General features: G+C 44.3%; 1 protein-coding gene across 2 annotated transcripts in view; it reads left to right on the top strand.

Annotated features, from left to right (window-relative positions):
• Positions 1-1,158: 1,158 nt before the first annotated feature.
• Positions 1,159-19,625, top strand: part of Depdc1b (DEP domain containing 1B) — a 64,247-nt gene continuing 45,780 nt past the window's right edge. Inside the window, exons 1-2 of one of the 2 annotated variants that reach the window (XM_006994963.4) lie at positions 1,159-1,306; positions 8,894-9,159. In XM_006994963.4, coding sequence (XP_006995025.1) covers positions 1,259-1,306; positions 8,894-9,159 — 314 coding nt within the window. In that variant the 5' untranslated portion in view covers positions 1,159-1,258. Of the gene's footprint in view, positions 1,307-8,893; positions 9,160-9,536; positions 9,678-19,625 lie in introns of those variants that run through there. The other variant, XM_076552308.1, reaches the window with a different exon arrangement.

Here is a 19,625-nt window from a genome sequence, read left to right as displayed (position 1 = left end):
GGTGTGGGGTCATTTACTGGAAGAAAATAGATGATATCTCTCAGCATCCATTAACTTCCAATAACCTCCTCGCTAGTGGCCCCTCCCTGGCCTGCTGGAATGTTGACAGGCTCCATCGTGTGCAGGTCTAGCACAGGTAACCAAACTTGCTGTGAGTTCATGTGTGGAACACCCATATCATGTCCCGAAGACAGCATTTCACAGAACTCCTCCCAATCCTCCACCAGCTCCTACACATTCTGCCTCCTCTTCTGCCATGTTCCCTGAGAGCGGATGTTCATAGAAATATCCCATGCTCAGGGCTACTTAATCTCAGCACTTTCACCAGTTTGAGGGTCTGAATTAACCACTGTCGATTGCAAAAAAGCAGCTTCCACGATCAAGCGGGTTGCTCAGCAGGCTCTTGTCCTGGTCTTCACCGAGGCATCCAGACCTAGTCTGAACTGTGGTTACTGATTAAAGGCATAGAGTGTAGACACTGGTGAAGTTATTTGTCTCTTCGAACAGTTGCAAGTCGGACCAGTTCCCGAGGGCTGGAGGTTGGAAGGCGATTCAGTGCAGAGAAAACGTACTCATCAATCCCATAAACAAAGGACTGACCAGATCAGTCAGATGCTAACTAGAAAACATCACGTTCAAGGAGGGGAAAAGATGATTGCAGTTTATCAAGAGCACAGAACAGAAGCCAACCAGGGCCCTCCTTATCGCTCTGATAGTCTCTCTACGACTCCTTATGGCGGATTGCCTTTATCTGGTTTTTCAAAGTTCCTCCACTTGGACAGCTGTCAACCTGCTTCCTTTCATCACCCACTTCTTCCTCTCTTAGCTAACTCCCAGATTCTCTGCCCTGGGTGCTGCTGACGGGGATCATCTACCAGGTTCCAGGTAGGCTTGACTCACTGGGCTGAGCAGCAGAGCTGGTGTGCCGAGTGGGCCTCGCGTCGGGGAAAGTCGGGGTAGGGTTTGGCCAGCGCCTTCCACGGCGGGCCGGCGATACCCAGCGCGATCAGTCACGCCCGCGAGTGTCCGAGCGCCCACTGGCGAGGAGGATGCATCTTCCCTGTCCGGCTGCGGGAGGGCGAAACCCAGAGTTGAGCAACCCAGGCCACGCACGGCCCCGCCCACTCACGCAGTTCCTGTCACGTGCCCCGGCACTGTCCAATCGGCGCCCGGAACCTGCAGGCAGGCAATTCAAACTGCGGCGCGGCGAGCTCCGGAGTCCGCGCCGGCGTTGCCCGGCGACAGCTGCGGGTTAGGAATGGAGCACCGGATCGTGGGCCCCGGGCCGTACCGGGCCACCAAGCTGGTGAGTGAGAGAGTGCGGGCCGGGCGGACCCCGCGCCACCGTCACCGCCGTGACCCGGACGGTGCGCATCCGCTGGGGTCTGCCGGGGCTGGTGGGCGAGCGTCTGCTGGGGTTGCGGCTCCTCACCCTGCCCCGCAGCCGGCAGACCAGGCCGGGAGGCAGCTCCTCCACGGTGGGATGGACTTGCACGGCGCTTTCAGCCTTAACGGGAAGCGAACACCAGGCGATGGCGTTCCCCTTTGTCCTCCCCTACCTGCTCTAGCGTCTGGGATTTGACCTTAGGTGGAGCCCTAGGACCACCCTACCCGTGTAGCACTTGTGGGTTGCGGTGTTCCAGGCAAGGGCGTGTCTCCTTCCTGAGTGGCACTGTTGACACTTGACTAATGATCTTTGTAACGGTGCACAGCACGGAGGTGGATTGCTCCTGCCCCTGGCGTTCCAGTATTTGTCAGCACCCATCTCACTTAGGGATCGGCTCTCATAGGTGGTCTTCAAGCTCTGCAGATGCGCCAGGGTGAGGTGAGGCGAGGCGAGGCCTTTTTCTCATGGAAACTTAGCCGATCAGTGTTATTTCTTGGAGGAAGTAATTTTACTGACCTCTGCCTCCAAGGATTAGCACGACGGGGTAGGCACACGGGAGGACTTTGCGTTTAGTCTGTGTGAACCACTCTTAAGTGTATGTACCTTGCAATCAAGTCTCGCCCCTCTCTGTACTCTAAGAAATATCCCGGGAAAGGTGAGGACGGGGATCCAAACTCTTAGACTCATATATTCTAGAGACGTAGTTTCCTTTCTTTCTAGAGCCAGGGTCTCTGTCTTCTGTGGAGTCAAGCCACCTTCCGGATGAGAAGTCAAATTTTGAGCTGCTTGTTCTTTATTCTTTTATTAGACTTATGAGGGCACTTGGAGAATCATAAAAAAAAGATTATGAATCTTTTTTCATCACAGAAAAGAGCACTTGTCACATGTGAAGTTTCTCCTAAGATTTTAGGGACTGTGGTATTGTTTCATTTGGCTAAAAAAGTCAAGTTGCTAAGGTGCCTGTGAAGAGGAGGATTGGAGGAATCATTGTACAATCTACTGGACACCCAGAGTGATCTACTTATTTTAATAAGCCTAAATTAATAAATTTAGGTTTTCTTTAGAGCCAGTTTCTAAGAGGTATGAATGGCAATGACAAGGGAAAGTAGTCTTAGAATTGGTATTTTTGTTATGTCCAGATCGTGGGGACCCACAAAAGACCACGGAGCCTCAATCCTATATGTAAAAGCAAAGAGCCTTAATTTTAAAGCTCCAAGCTTAGTCTTTCTGTCTGTCTAAAGCAGTGGTGAGAGCAGAGAGCCCTGAGCTCAGGCTGGATAGAGTTTTTATCATAGCAGAGGTTGGGGTGAGGGGATTTCCAGGGTTCAGGACCCTGATTGGCTGACATTTGTCTAGGAGTATCTGTAAAACAGAAATAGGTGTGTGCTAGACTCAGGGACACCTGGCCACCTTATCTAACAGTTGGAATGTGTGGGATGCCAGGTACTTCCCCTTAGATGCCAGCCCTCCCTGGGTAGGATCAGCTTATGGCTTTTTTTTCCTGGGTCACAGAAGCTGTGTCTGGGCCTATAAGACTGTCATGGCAGCTGTGTGGTCAAGTGGTTTTGGGCCCCTAACAGTTTTCATAACTGCTTTGACAGAAGTGGTCCCAGTATTTCAACTGCCTGAGGTCAGGACTATTGTTAGTTCTGACCTGAGGGAAGATAGAAATTGACTTCCACAAACATGGCAGCCCTTTCTTACCTGTGAAGGGTATGTGTCAAGAATCCCACTTGGTGGTTTGAGTAAGAATGGCCCTTAGCCGGGTAGTGGTGGCACACGCCTTTAATCCCAGCACTCTGGAGGCAGAGGCAGATGGATCTCTGTGAGTTCAAGGCCAGCCTGGGCTACCAAGTGAGCTCCAGGAAAGGCGCAAAGCTACGCAGAGAAACCCTGAGAAACCCTGTCTCGAAAAACCAAAAAAAAAAAAAAAAAAAAGAATGGCCCTCATAGGCTCACATATTTGGATGCTTAACCACCAGGAATGGAACTGTTTGAAGAGAATATAAGGATTAGGAGGTGTGTGTGTGTGTGTGTGGCCTTGTTGGAGGAAGTGTGTCACGGCGTGGTGAGGGGGTGGGGGTGGGGTGGGCTTTGAGGTTTGAAAAGCCCATGCTAAGCCCAGAGTCTTTCTCTCGGTCTGTGGATCAGGATTTTACTCTTAGCTATTTCTCTAGCACCTGCCTGCTTGCTATCATGCTCCCTATCATGATGATAATATACTAAGCCCCTGAAACTATAAACAAGCTCCCAATTAAATGTTTTTATATAAGAGTTGCCTTGGTCCTGGTATCTCTTCATAGCAATAGAACACTGACTAAGACACCCAGCCAATGCCTAAAACCATGATAGTGCTAGACCCTATATATAGTATACATACTATGTGTTTTTCCTATATGTCTATGATAGTTTAATTTATAAATTAACGCAATGAGGGATTAACAACAACACTAACAAAATGGAGCAATTAACATACTCAAATAAAGTTCACTCTAATACTTTAAAGCCATTGGTCATTAAAATAAAGATTACCTCACCAATTGATCTGATAACCTACACAGGACTAAATGATTTATGTGGGAGTGGCATATGCAGTGTGGATACACTGGACATTGAGATCATTCACATCCCTGACAGGATGAGGCAATTTCACTCTGCTACTCAGAGCTGCATGCAATTGAAAACTTAGGAATTATAAAGTTTATTAACTGTGGGTAACCGGAACTTTGGATAAGGGTTGACTGTTACATTTTCCTTTAGGGTAGAAAAAAAACCATATTTCCTCCTCTACATAATTTATTCACAATACTTGTTCAAGGGTAACAAACTGGATCTGGGTATGACAAGTCCTTATTGTTAAGATCCTGTACATGTGAAGATTGGGATCTTGCATCTTACGTCATCAGGGGGCGCTGGCGACTACATGGTCATGTAATCTGCGCCTTAAAAAGCCGGATGCAGACCCCCACCCTCTCTCTCTGCTCTCTCTCTGTTCCCTCTCTGCTCCCTGCTCCATGCTCTGCTTCCGACATCTCTCCCTCTCCCCAGGCCTGGCTCTCCTCTCTTTCTCACCTGCCTTCCCTCCTAATAAAGCTCCAAAACTAGCACGGGGTTCTGTCGTTTACCTATCACTTATCCTGTCTTATGGTAAAACAAATAAATATAACAATTGGAATTGCTTTAAATGTCGTTGTGGTGGTTTGAAAAAGAGTGGCCCCATAGGCTCATATATTTGAATGCTTAGTCATCAGGGGATGGCACTTCTTGAGAAGGATTAGGAGGTGTGGCTTTGTTGGAGTAAGTGTGGCCTTTTTGGAGGAAGTGTGTCATTGGCTGTGGGCGTTGAGGTTTCAAAAGCCCAGCCCAGCCCAGTCTCTTTCTTTTCCTGCTGCCTGCCCATCCAGGCGTAGCATTCTCAGCTCCTTCTCCAGCACCATGTCTGCTTGCATGCCACCATGCTCCCTGCCATGATGACAATGGACTGAACCTCTGAAGCTGTACAGAAGCCCCAATTTAATGCTTCCTTTTGTAAAAGTTGCCTTGATCACGGTGACTCTTCACAGCAGTGTAACACTGTCTAATGGTTGTGTGTATGGGGTGCCTCTCCTCATGGTTGTAGAGGTTCAATATATATAGATGCTTCTGGATTCTCTGTTGCATTAATGCATTACTGAAGGGGTCTGTTTTTTCCCCTATATGTGAGGGTTATTGTTACCAGAAATTACTGTTGTTATTAAAAGTAAAACCTGGGGATATTTTCCAAATACAATATAGCTGCGCCTTAAAGTTTTTATTGCATAAAAAATGTTTTGTAACTCATTCTTTCTTGTCCTTCAAGGCTGGCCTTTCCTTTCCGTATCCTTGGCTCGGCTCTTTCTCTCAACATCAACTTCCTGTCTCTTCAGGAAGAACCTGGAGAATTGTTTAACATGCAAATGAGAAAGGGTCTATATCCTCCTTCCTGGTTGGCTGTACTTTCTTATAATGTGTAACAGCTTCATTTTCTAAAGCATTGATGTCTAGCTTGAAAATAAAACTTTACAGATTAGCTAAAATTTTATGGTAAAAATTAAATGACAGGCCCGATTCATGACAAGACATGAGCTAGCCAGCCATTTATTCATCCTCACTGAAACAGCTATATATTTTTTTAAAACTCATGCAAAAAGAGTTTACAGAAGACTTCCGCTGTGTAGTTTGGAACAAATCTCTAACGTTTTGGAAAAGTAGTTACTGTTGGAACACGGTCCATGAATGAAACTGTGTGAGGAGAATTTTTGAGAACCTGTAAGATAACTCCAAGGAAACAAAGCAAAAGTCTTGTCATCTGTTTTTTCCATAACATGGGTTGTTCTTGGAATGTGCTTCTGTGTGCCTACCCAACCCCCCAGGTGTAATAGGAATAGATGTACTTTAGATCACTCATCTGACCCATGATTATCTAGAATGATGTTTGCAAGCACGAGTCGTCCTCAATAACTGTATACAGCCTGAACTCACGTGACCTTCTCTTGTGACTGCATGCCGCTTGAACTCAGGTGAACTTTGCTCCTTAAGACTTTGTCTAACCCTTAGAACACCCTCAGAATGTGAAGTGTCTGATGCTCTGAATAAAGCTGGCTATTGCATGAGACTTTAGCCCGCCTCCTCTTTAGGCTCCTCTCTCCCAGGTTCATGCCGCCAATAGAGCAGTAACAGTTACTCTGAGGATTGCTTTATGCAAAGGCACCGTAGCAGAGGAAGATGGGCATGTTCCTGCTGTATGAGGAACAAAAATGATAGCCATTTATTCACACATTCACACTGTAGAAGCAAAGGGTAGGCAAGGGCCTCATGAGGGGTGGGGTTCATTCTAAGGAATGCCAGGAACATTGCTGTGGTGTTCTTGGTGTCTCTGGCAGAGGCTGTGGAAAGCTGTGACAGTTTTTTATATGGTGACCACCTTCTGATGCTTGCAGTATCCACTCACGGCTGCCACTGTCAGCTGACTGTTGGGATGCTGACTAGGTCATTGCCACGTTCATGAAGCTTCCAGCAGGAGCTGGATAAATGGCTTCCTTATTCTAGACCTATTCACTTCCCGAGTTCCTGTCGCCCATGCAATTTCACTCATAAATAAGGAGGAAGAGGCCAATTGTCTTGAAGTTATTTAAAAAAAAAAAAAAAAAAAAACGACATCTAGAGAGATCTGGTTTTTGTCTTAAAGGGACATAGTGGCTCATGTGAGTCCATCAGTGACATTTGGGAGCAGAAGGGAACTGGATATTTTTATGGTACTTAATATGTACCAAACCTTCTATAAACCGTGAATGGAAGATCTGGGATTCAAACCCCAGTCTCATCCAGTACCTCATGTTTTCCCCATTCCTCAGAGACTGATTCTGTCCTGTTGAAGCAGCCCAACATCTCTTAAATCAAGGCCAGGATCACCAGCATCACCAGCAGTGTGTTGAGTGTGAGTCAATATGCACTAATCTGACACGTTTGTTTTTTTTTTTTTTTTTTTTTTTTGGTTTTTCGAGACAGGGTTTCTCTGTGTAGCTTTGCGCCTGTCCTGGAACTCACTTGGTAGCCCAGGCTGGCCTCGAACTCACAGAGATCCGCCTGGCTCTGCCTCCCGAGTGCTGGGATTAAAGGCGTGCGCCACCACTGCCCGGCGACACGTTTGTTTTTTAAAGGTTCCTAAACCAAGTGTAATCAGGGGGGCCGCGTGTCTCTTTGATTTGGCTGGAGTGGATTGAACCAGCTCATGACGCCCTGTTTCTTAGCAATCTGATCATGGGCAACGCCTACCTCCATGGCCTTCATTTTTGATTTTTTTTTTTTTTTGGTAAGGGTGGATAGGAGGGGAGTCTTGTTTTGTAGCTTATGCTGGCCTTGAACTCACATTCATCTTGCCTTAAGGCAAATCAGAAGACTATGGGTACATGCCAACACTCCAGCTAGTTTCCATGATTTTCATGTCTCAGAATCTAAACTTCTTTGAGTTTTAGCTTGCTGTCATTTAGTTTGCTATAATTTCTATATTCTATAGAAATGTGTTAACTGTGCCCTAGTATTTTCTGCTTCTTGGCAGAGACTGGACTGAATCCTGGAGACTCAAAGGGAGCTTTTCTATATACTTGTTCCAGCCTCAATGGCTATACCCTGATAATAAAATAGAATACATGGGTAGATTTATTAAGTATCTACTTTAGGGCAGGCGCTGTGATAGACTTTTTATTTTTAGTTTTTTGTCTCTGGTCTTTGTTACTATGTAGCTGGAGATATACAGGCTTGGTGAGCAGTGAATGTGAGGCTGGCCTGCTGGTCATTAGCAGAGCAGGCTGTGAAATTAGAGGGGGCTTCAGAGCCTGAACTCTGTCCATTCAGTTTTTCTGTGACCATGCGGCATCTGAAGGCACCATGCCTGACTAAACTGTGTTCTTTCAGAAGAGCCTCAAAACCAACCACCCTCTCAGGCCAGCACAGGGCGGGAGAGAACTTGACTGCAACCCAAGTGTAGAAGGGGCTTCACAGTTTGTGTGTATGATCTGACATATCTGACGAGCGATTCCTTTCCAACATCTTTCTTTGGCAAATAAGCAAAAGCTTGATACTACTGTGAAGGATTTTCTCTACTGTCTTGTGCAATGTATCATCACTATTCATGCCTTTATTCTTTCCCCATGAGATATCTCTCACACTATGAACAGTCTGTAAGTGTTGGCTGAATGAAGTCATATTAAGCATGGGACTTCTAGAAATGAATTATGCATAATGGGCTAGATTTTGGAGAGTGAGTTTTGGCGTGTTTCACTGTATAGTCTAAGCTGGCCTGGGACTTTGTATGGATTCCAGGCTGGCCTTGAACTCAAAATCCTCCTGCCTCAGATTTCCTAAGTGTGCAGCACCAAGCCTAGCTATGAGCTTAGTTTTAACCAGTACTTACTCCCATGGTTTTCATTCATAGAAATTCACAGATTTTCACTACCAGCACAGCTTGCCGACAGTGTCTTCAGTAACTATTCCTTGAATGAGTAAAGGATGAAGTGTCCTTTAGAAGCTGCATTTTGCTTATTTCTGTTTTGCAAGTAGTTTTATTTTTGCTTCAATTATAACAAAATAACCATAACTTAAGACTATTTTAACTGTTTCTAAGTGTATAGTTCTGTGGCATTAATTACATTCACATCATTTTGAAACCATTACCTCCCACCATTCATTCGTTAGGACTTTAAGAGTTTGAAGGCTGCAAATAAAATACTAAATCTCCATCTGTTATCCTAGCGTTTTTTAATTTAAAAAAGTTAACTTTATCTGTCTACTTGTTTATTCACCTACCTACCTACCAACCTACCAATTTGTTTATCCTTTAACTTAGGATCCTGTGTATGCTAAGCAGTCCCCAGTCTCCAAGCAATTGATTAAATGGAAAAATGGCATTCCTTGATTTAAATATTTAGGATGTATTAGCCTTTAAAGACCACCAGTCGATAACTGAATTCTTCTGTGTCCTTTGCCTAGTGGAATGAAACGGTGGAGCTTTTTCGTGCCCGGATGCCTTTACGGAGACACCGCTGTCGTTTCAAGAGTCACGAGAACTGCTTCACAGCAGCGGAAGCGGTGGATTGGCTGCACGAGCTCCTGAGGAACAGTCAGAACTTTGGGCCCGAGGTCACTCGCAAGCAAACAGTCCAGCTGCTAAAAAAATTCCTGAAGAATCACGTTATTGAAGACGTCAAGGGAAAATGGGGTCAGGAGGATTTTGAAGACAACCGGCACCTCTACAGGTAACGGCAGCGTGTGAACGCTGCAGGACTATAGGGAGATTGAGTGCGTCTGCTCAGCATCTGGAAACTTCCTGAAGTGGAAGAATTTACTGTGTCCACTGAAGCGATGATTCTGTTTGTAATGTGCTAAGTGCCTAACTGAATGGGCTGTTAAAATAAAACCAATTGCAATTTGTCCTGCTCCACCAGAGCACCTCAGAACAGGGTCTTGATGTGATGCTTTTCCGGTAGGGGAGAATTTCCATGCCTTCTGCTTGCCTGGGAGGGTGAGTGTAGGTAGTGACTTAGTACTTCTAGAGTGCCCGAGGAGGTGAAACGGTACCTCTGGGCTTAGCTTTGCTGAGCACTAAGGTTTGGAATACTCAGCGGCAGACTGTCTGGTCTGGAAACAGCGCAGGGTACATGTGTGGACTGTGTTAGAATTCCTTGCCATCTCTGACTGAGCCTGGTGTTGCCAAGCCCGCCTTCATCCATGTGATTTGCTGACAACATTTTATGATGTGGATATTTACCACCAGGTAATCTGAGGGAAATGGAGATCTCCTATAGTACTTTCTCACGGACCCGTAGGGTATTTTGCTGATGGAGGCCAAGGAGACTTCCCTGAAATTCAGGTGATGGAAGGTGACTAGAGAGGAATGGCATCATGCAGGCTCAGAGAGGAACTGCTTTATCGACCGCAGAAGCCTGTCAGTGCCGAGAACGAGAGGGGGCCTAACACAGGAGTGGAGAACGCAGACTCTTAGCTCTTGTTCTCCTTTATTCTAACCGGAAAACAAGACCCTGATTCCAACACGTCTAATGAGTATGTTGCCCCAGGACACATGGCTTCGAGCAAAGTGAAGCTGCTGTCTTGTACCTGATCCATTTCTTTGTTTCCCTCTTAGACTAGCATCTGTGCAAAGCAGGGCAGGGTGAGGGTGCTCGTGTGCATGTAGGGCTAACGACAGGCGCTGTTGTGCATTTCCGGCCAGACCTCTGTATGGAATGCCCTCCAAAGTCTCCAGTGCCCACACGTCAAGGTTGTCATGTGAGCAGTTAGTGGTGTCTCCATTTGGCAGTTATTTGCTGATCTAAGTTTAATTAGAGCCTTGAATGGTCTCAGCTCATTCTGAGGCCTGACTGCTTATTGGCCTCAGACAAGGCGAAGTCGAGTTCTGGTTCCACATGCCAAACTGCACTGGGGATTCTTTTTGTTGTTGTTGTTTTTTGAGACAAGGTCTATCTGTAGTTTTGGTGCCTGTCCTGGAACTTTCTCTGTAGACCAGGCTGGCCTTGAAACTCACAGAGATTTACCTGCCTCTGCCTCCTGAGTGCTGGGGTCAAAGGCTTGCGCCACCACCGCCCAGCTTCCATTGTGATCTTAAATAGGGCATTTCTCATTGAGTTCCTCGGAGGCTCTAGAATCCTCAGGAGAATAACATAGGAGCACTGATTACTAGAATTTTTCATTTTGGTATTAAGACTTAATTACACATCCCCTTTGATAAAAAAATTTCACAAATAGATTGTAGCTAGAGTTTTCCTGCCTGGCCCACAGTCAGGACAAATCTTTGTCACCCGCCAGTCCCACAGCCGCTCAGACCCATCCAAGTAAACACAGAGGAGACTTATATTGCTTACAAACTGTATGGCCATGGCAGGCTTCTTGCTAACTGTTCTTATATCTTAAATTAATCCATTTCCATAAATCTATACCTTGCCACGTGGCTTGTGGCTTACCAGCATCTTCACATGCTGCTTGTCCTGGCAGCGGCTGGCTGTGTCTTCTTCCACCTTCCTGTTTTCTCTGTTCTCCTCTGTTAGTCCCGCCTATACTTCCTGCCTGGCCACTGGCCAATCAGTGTTTTATTTATTGACATACAGACCATCCCACAGCAATAGATGATGTTTCTTCATTAAGTGTAGTGGTCCTTCGGGGTCCACCAAGTATTGGTTTCAGGAACTCCCCATGCATCCAAAGTATTGGTTTCAGGAACTCCCCATGTATCCAAAAATCTGCATATACTAAAGTTCCTTATGTAAAATTTAGTATTTGCATATAACCTATACACATCCCCTGTACATTAAATGCTCTCTAGATTACCTGTAATGCTTAATATGATATAAGTGCTACATAGTTATACTGCAATGTTATAAAATAATGACCAGCAGTACATATATTCCATCCAGATACAACCACTGTATTCCTAACGACACAGATCACAAACAGGAAGTGAGGTAAATAAGATGGGAGGCGAAGGATACTCTGCTGTAAGTGCTGACGAGAGTCTGAAAAAGTGTGAGGTGATAGGCTACAGCAATAACTTTTTGCTCGTATGGGCTGAGCATAGTATTTGATACACGGCAAATTCAAGTTTTGCTTTTTGAACTTTCTGGAAACCTTTTTTTTTTTTAAACTCTTTGAGATGATGGTCTTGCTATGTTGTTTGAGCTGGCCTTGAACTCCTGGGCTCAAAAGTGGTCCTTCTGTGTTAGTGTTCCGAAGGTCTGGGAGTACATATAGGAGCCACTGCACTTGCCTGGAAGTCTTTCTTCACATACTTTTGTGCCATGCTTGGGTGAATCTGAAGACATGGAACTTATGGATATGGAGGGCTGATTTTAATGATTTTTCTCCCTTGTCTCTTAACTCTGGTAACTGAATGCTTGTGAGTCATCAACAGGACAGCGTTTTGTCATTTAGTATCTGAAAACTCACTATCTCTTTGTTGTTTCCCGCATGAGAATTCTGTAAATGAACCACTAGGTTAATCTTGGTTGGAGTCTTTTTAAACACGTAAATCACTGGTGAAAGCGCCTGTGACTTGTATTGAGAGTGAGCTAATGAGTGTACATCCAGCTGTTGCTCACCCGCAGGCTTCTGGAATGGTGCTCGAGGTAGTTAGCGTCTCATGCTAGAGTTCTGGGGAGGGTTGCCTTTGCTGTTCTGACTGGCGTAGCTCCAGCTGCTTTCTTCAGGTGAAGAACACTAAAGCCAAGTTATCCTGAAAGCTGAAGAAGAGAGAATAAGTCTAGGCAGGCTAGATTTGAAGTGGACGGAGTCAGTGGTGGCGGGATTTAGGACGTACTCAAAGGATCCAGATTTATGGAAAGGAGTTCTTTCTAAGTCTAGAAAGTTCTGAAAAGGACAAGGAGGGGAGTTCTTGTTGGGAAGAAAGAAGCTAACATTCCAGAGCATCTCTGATGTTGCAGACTCAATATGTGATTTGCCATTTAACTCAGCTCCTGCAGATACAGAGCTGGTGTCCTCATTATATGATTATTTTCTCCTTTTTGGAGACAGAGTTTTACTCTGTGGTCCAGGATGGCTTGAACTTGTGGTAGCCCTGTCCCAGCCTTCTAAACACTGAGATTGTAGTCGTGAAGCACCACTCTGAGCTTTCCTAAATATTCATTTCCTAAATAGGAAATGAATAAAGCCAGGTTTACAAACACGTTCAGAGTCTTAGAGTTAGTAGTGGAGAATTCAACATTTTGAGGACTGTCTAAAGTCTGTGTACTTGTGCTATGCCAGGCTGCTCAGTTTCCACAAGCTGAGGTTGCCATGGCTTAACAGATAGTTAGTGATGAATAAACGCAGAGACTCTGAGGAAGGTCTGTGGCCTGTACATTTGCAGCCACGTAGTTCTTGTGATGCACGGTGATAGGCTGCCTTCTTTAAGAAAAGTTTCTCAAATGAGGGAGGTATGGGCAACAGTCCATCTAAACGCTCACCTAAGTGCAGCAGGGTGGTACCCTGAGAGTGTGCACTTAGAGAAAGCTAAGGAATGCCAACACTTCGTTCTCTTTTGTTTTGCTTTTTGTGTCTGGAGTGATTGATGGAGATCAAACCTAGGGTTTTCTACCTTTGGACTGTATCTCCAACACCTGACTGTGTTTTAAAGAGAAAAATTATATATACATGTCGAATAATTTTATAACACGGGTGAGGAATAAAGCCCTCATTCTGTAATGAGTCCAATTTCTATAGATTTTAAAGATGCTTGTATTTGTTTGGTGAATGCACTTAAATTAGCCATGGTTTTTCAGGAATCAAAGAGGAAATGAATGGGAAGAGTGAGCTTAGTGTATAAGAAGGCAAGTGATATTCTGCTGTCTGAATGTCCGTGAAATTAGAGAAGGTGCAATAGATAAGTTCCCAGCGTGGTCTAGGGTCCCTTCTCCCCTTTACCAATACCAGTGACTGCAGAGTCCTGGGTTTCAGTGATGGGTGCTTATAGATGAACCAGATGTTGGTCCTTTTAGCAGTTTTACATCCCCAGACTTCTGCTTGAGGGACACAGCTAGTTATACTACCCTGTATTTTAGCGTCAAATGTACTACCATTGTGCCATGGGATCACACGTTGCTGTGTTTTTATGAGCAGTTTTAAGCCGAACATGGTGATTGCACACTTGTAATCTCAGCACTCGAGAGGCTGTTTGTAGGAGGAGCTCAGTTTGACGCCACTCTGGACCATTGGGAGAACCTCTCCCCAAACTCAGAGTACAAGCGAAGTAAGATAATGCTGGAATGTATATCTGATGTTTGATCCCAAGCACAGAAAAAAAGGATTTTTTTTTTTTCCAGTTTATGAGGCAGTTCTATTTCAGGCATCTCATTTGATCTTCATGAGAAACTCATGGAGGGGGCTGGAGAGATGGCTCCCTGGGGAAGAGGGTGTGCTATGCAAGTATGAAGACCCGAGTTCAAAGCCCCAGTCCCTATGTGAAAATCAGGAATGGCCGTGAATCCCTTTTACCCTTGCGATGGGGACTGGGGACAAATGGATCCCAAGAGCTTGCTGGCCAGTCTGCCTAGATGAAGAGAGTGAGCTCTGGTTCAACAAGAGACCCTGTCTCAAAGCAGGAAGGCCGAAGTGACAGAAGAACACACTCTTTGTCTTGCTCTGACCTGTGCATGGTTGCATGCATCTGCAGTTATACATTCTTGCATTACACACACACACACACACACACACACACACACACACACACACACACACACTCACACAGGGTTGGGCCTAGTGGACATTTCATTTATTTAAAATGTTTAAACAAAATGCCGAGAATGTTCAGGTTTAAGACATTTAATGTTTATTATTGTGTCTGGCCCTCTGCACGTGTGGACAGGTATGGTATTGTTTACATTTAATTACGGGTTGGTGAGATGGCTGAGTAGGAAGAGCGGCTTGCTGCACTAGCTTGACAACCAAAGTTGGGTCCCTAGAATCCAGGTAAAGGAGAGCTGATCCCTGAAAGTTGTGAGTGTGTCCATGTACACACATCCTACACATATATGCCCAATTGGGATAAAACTTAAAGCTTATTTTACACACACACACACACACACACACACACACACACACACACACTCACTCACTCTCTCTCTCTGGTGGTCACCTGTTTATTTTTTAAATAGGAGAAGTACTTGGCTGGTTGTATTTAGCAGGATTGTTCTGGAGTCTGGCGGACCTGTGACTTGTTCCTATTACTGGTGGGTAGCAATAAGAAGATTCCAAGCTTTAATTTTTTTTTTATTATTTGTTTTTTTTTTCAAACCAATTTTTCAAGATTTTGAAATATTTTTTATATAAAATGTTTTGATTATGTTTTTCTCCTCCCCCAATTCATCCCAGATCCTTTCTCCTACCTCTTGCCCACCCAACTTTATGTTCTTTCTCTCTTAAAAAAAAAAAACCAAACTAATTCAAAACAAACAGAAAATAGATAACCCCCAAACAGAAATCAAAATGAATAAGCAAAAGATCAATAAGACCAAAAAAAAAAAAAAATGCCCCAACAAAGCAAAATGAGACAAGAAGTCAACAAAAATGCCATTGAGTTTGTGCAGCTGAAAGTTTTCCTGTGACAACTCCTGTGAGTTTTCCGGGTCCCGAGTCCTCCCAGTCCCACAGCAGCTCAGATCCAAATGAACACACAGAGGCTTATATTAATTACAAACTGTATGGCCTGTTGCCTCAGGCTTCCTGCTAGCTAGATCTTACATCTTAAATTAACCCATTTCTGTAAATCTATACTTTGCCATGTGGCTCATGGTACCCCTTTACATCTTGCTTCTCATGTCAACAGCTGGTAGCATCTCCTCTGTTCTGCCTTTCTCCTTCCTCCTCTCTAGTTAGAGTGTCCCACCCAACCCTATTCTGCCTCACCATTGGCCAAACAGCTTTATTTATCAACCAATCAGAGCAACATATTTTCACAACATACAAAAACACATTCCCCCATCAAGTTTGTTTTGTGCTGGCCAGCAAATCCTGTGTATGGCACCTGCCCTGAAGTGTAGTTAATATGCCCAGGGAGACTCCATTAGAGAAAACTAATTTTTCCTTTGCTAATGAGTATCAGTTGTAGATAGCTTCTTGTTGATTAGAGGGGGGAACATACGTCCACTTCCCCTCTCTGTGTTGGGATGCTGAGGCTTGAGCCTGTGCAGGCCATGTGCATTCTGCCACAGGCTCTGAGAGTTCATATGTGCATCAGTAGCATGTCAAGACCCAGGCTCAAAATGGAAATGAGATTTGTATTTCAGATTTTTTCTTTCACATATGTGATGCTTTACCAGCGAAAGTCTATATAAATATTCTGTGATTTAGAAAACTCTGAACTCTAAACACTTCTGGTCTGAAGCATTTTGGATGAGGGTGATGTTGAATTGGAGAAGACAGAGACACATAAAACAGTGGAGTGCAAGAGAAGTTCAGAGCCAGATGTATACAAATACGGTCAGTTGATAGAAAATGGTCAGTCTTGTCAGCAAATGATGTTGGCAGTGCTGGGCATCAGCCCTAGAGCTTTGTGCACGTCAGGAAGGAACTCTACAGCTGAGCCACATTTCCATCCGTGTCACAGGATTTTCCAACGTTTGGAGATCCAGCCATGTATCTGCAAAAATAATTCAAAGTCTATCATAGATTTAAGTGTAAGACCATAGACAAAAATCCAGGAGAGAAATCTTTACATCTTGAAGTTAGGCAAAGAGTTATTAAGATGGGACACCAAAAGCACCTGTCACAAAAGGGAAGACTTGACAAATTGGACTGTCAACATGAAATAAAGGTTGCTGTGGACGGCAGTAAGAGCATGAGGAGGGGGCTGGAGAGTTGACTCAGCAGTGAAGAGCACTTGTTACTACTGCAGAGGACCCCGGTTCCGTTCCTAGTATGCGCATGGCAGCTTCTAACTGTAACTCCAGTTCCAGGGAGCTGAAGCCCTCTTCTGATCTCTAGGCTCACACACGGTGCATATACAGACATGCAGACAAAACACTTGCACACATTAAAAACAAAACAAAGCAAAAAAAAGTAACCAAAAAAAAAATAATAAAAAAAAAAGGCCGAGAAGACAAGCGACAGGAGGTGGAAATACCTGGGAATCGCGTGTGTGACAGTGGACTGGTACCAGGAGCGTAGCAGTAACAGAGCAATAATTCAAAGAATGAGGGAGAGGTTTGAGCAGATGCCTCAGAATATGCAGACAGCAGATAAGCCCTCAAAGATGTCTAACATAGTAAACCTTACGGAGGTGCAAAGTAAAGCAACAGCAGGATGCTACTAAGCGTTGCAGTGGCTAAAATAAAAATTCCCATGCTGTCAAGTGCTACTGGGATGCAGAGGCTGAAACCTCCTCTATCGGTGGCAGGAATGCTCGGTTGGCAGTCACTTTGGAAAACCTGTTGACCATTTCCTATAGAGTTAATAACTACAGATGATCTCACTCCGCCTTCCCACTGGATATTTCCCTTCAGCAATGAAAATGCAGTGTGCGAATGGAAAACTTGTGTTTGTAGCGGCTCTGTTAATAATTGCCAGTAACTGGAAACAACCGAAATGCCCCATGGTTCATCTCTACCATGGAATGCTGTCAGGTTGGGGAAGGGTGTTATGCCTTACAGTGAAGCGAAGAGAGTGTTTGGGGAAGTAATGGAACGGTTGTTTCTTGATAGAGTGGAGGTTACACAAATGTGATTGTGTGTTAAAATTGATAGGACCCCCAAACTCAACTTTTCTGTAGGCCAATAAGCCGTAGATTTGAAATATCTTATTTGTATCCCTGGTGACAGAAACTTGAGCGGGTGTTTTAAAATTTATGACGCCTTGGCCTTATTTTTTTTTTTTTTTTTTTGTGACCTTGTGAAACATTCTCTCACCATTATCTTGTAAATCTTTTGAAGATGTGAAATTTGTTTTAGGTCTCACACCTTCAAATGGATAGACCATTTACTCCCTCTAGTGGACATTTTTTAGTAGGAAAACACAAAACGTAGATATGTGATTTTCTTCTTCTTTCGCTTCTTATTTCACAAAGTTCATAAAGGTCAATTTTCAGGCACTGGGTTTAAGTGCCATGGTACTAAGAGCATGAAAGTATGGGGATCTGGAGGCCCAGGGCTGTTTTCATTTCTTAAGTGAGTAGAAGGAAAATATCCAATATCTAGTTGGTCAGTTGATTTTGGGGTCATAAAGGGGAGTTTAAGGAATGCTTTTTCTTTTCTCTCTTTTTTTAAAGAAACCATTGCTGGAGGTTTCTTTATTGCTACGTATGGCCCACTTTATGTTTTGACAGCACTAATTTAAAAAGAAAATGAGTGAATTAGCAAAGACTATTTTGTGTCTGTTGATGTTTTTAGTTTTAGATATATTTTTGCCTTAAGTTGACCCACTAATTACATAATTGCTGGGCGTGGCATGGCATTTCCATACAGGAGTAAGTGCTTTCTGACCAGAGTCCATCCACAGGCACTTGTATCACTGCAGACATGCCTCATTTATTTTTCTTGTTGGAGACATTAAAAATCCCCTCTTCTAACTATGTAGAAATACTCAGTTGATGTTATGGCCCACAGTTACTCTATTGTGCTATAGAACGTTCCAAGTGATTCCTCCTATCCAACTGTGCCACTGAGGGTCTATACTGACCCCCTGGGAGGCAGACAAATGGGCAGGGTCCATGGCTAGGTAACAAGGTGGCAAATTTCCAGGATGACCGGTTTCTTCCTCACCCTCCCCACCTGAGACAGAGCTTTAAACAAAGGTCTTGCAGGCTTTTCTCTCTCACCGGAAGGCCTGCTGCTGATGGACTGGCTCAGCGAGTTCAAAGCTGGCTCAGTGCATGTTGCATAACAGTTGTGGGCCAATCAACCATCCCATCCTTCCTCAAAAGGAAGGGGACAACCCATAATCAGGGGAAGAAAACTCTTCAAAGATTTAAAACAACCCACCCCCTGAAAACAGACTGGATTTTTCAGGCTTTCCGAGACACCCCCTCTCACCCTCATGCTTTGCAGAAGGTCTTTTTCTCTGTGTTTCTGGTGTGTGTGTGTGTGTGTGTGTGTGTGTGTGTGTGTGTGTGTGTGTCTGTCTGTCTGTCTGTCTGTGTTTCCTCACTCCAATAAACATCTTTCTTCACCTGCTGATTTTGTCTGCTCCTGTTGGCAGTGTTTGGGATTTCTCCACTGCTTCTTAATCCTCTCACTGGCAGACCGATCAAGACCCCCTGGACTGTATCACTACCGTCCGTCTTCTCTCCACCCCAGTGATAAGCCAACATGGTCTTGCTTTCCTAGGTATTAGTTTTCCCAAATAGCAAATCATGCGTTGATGAGAGCCGCCATTCTTTCCCCCACCTCCTTCTCTTGCTTTGTTGGCTTTTTTTTTGCTGGTGCTGGGGATTGGGACCAAGTCTTCACACTGCTCTGAGCTGTTCCCTCCGCTCCTGCTTATATTACCAGGCCTTAAAAAAATTACTTACTTTTATTAAATTTGTTCTTTGACAGACAATTTCATCCATTTTTATTGTTTATTATTTCTCTAATGCTCTTCTCTTTCTCTTCCTGATTTCTCAATCTCCATTGAGGCTTAGAATATTATATATATATATATATATATATATGATAAGTAGAAGAATTGAAGCGTATTTAATTAATTACCTACAGGAACTGTCCTAGTTAGGGTTTCTATTGCTATGAAGAGACACCATGACCATGGCAACTCTTATAAAGGGAAATGTATGTTTAATTGGGGTGGCTTACAGTTTCAGAGGTTTAGTCCCTAACTATCATGGTGGGACATGTCAGCATGCAGGCAGAGATGATGCTGGAGAAGGAGCTTGAGAGTTCTACATCTTGATCTGCAGGCAACAGGAAGTGAACTGTGTCTCTGGGTGTAACCTGAGTATAGGAGACCTCAAAGCCCACCCCCACAGTGACACACTTCCTCCAACAAGGCAATACCTACTCCAACAAAGCCACACCTCTTAATAGTGTCACTCCCTATGGGCTTATGGGGCCAATTACATTCTAACTACCACAGGAACCCATAGCAAATTAATAAATGAGAATTGCTATCCTGGCAGTCTATGGGGTGACTCATCTATTTTGCTTGGTTGGCATAGTAACTTTAGTTATTGTTTTATGGCTCATTATTTTTGTATTTTCTATTTTTTTGTAGGATAATGCTTTCATGT

The sequence above is a fragment of the Peromyscus maniculatus genome, chromosome 15, assembly GCF_049852395.1.
Source record: "Peromyscus maniculatus bairdii isolate BWxNUB_F1_BW_parent chromosome 15, HU_Pman_BW_mat_3.1, whole genome shotgun sequence".
NCBI classification, from domain to species: Eukaryota; Metazoa; Chordata; class Mammalia; order Rodentia; family Cricetidae; genus Peromyscus; species Peromyscus maniculatus.
This window is presented reverse-complemented; position numbering and strand designations above follow the sequence as displayed.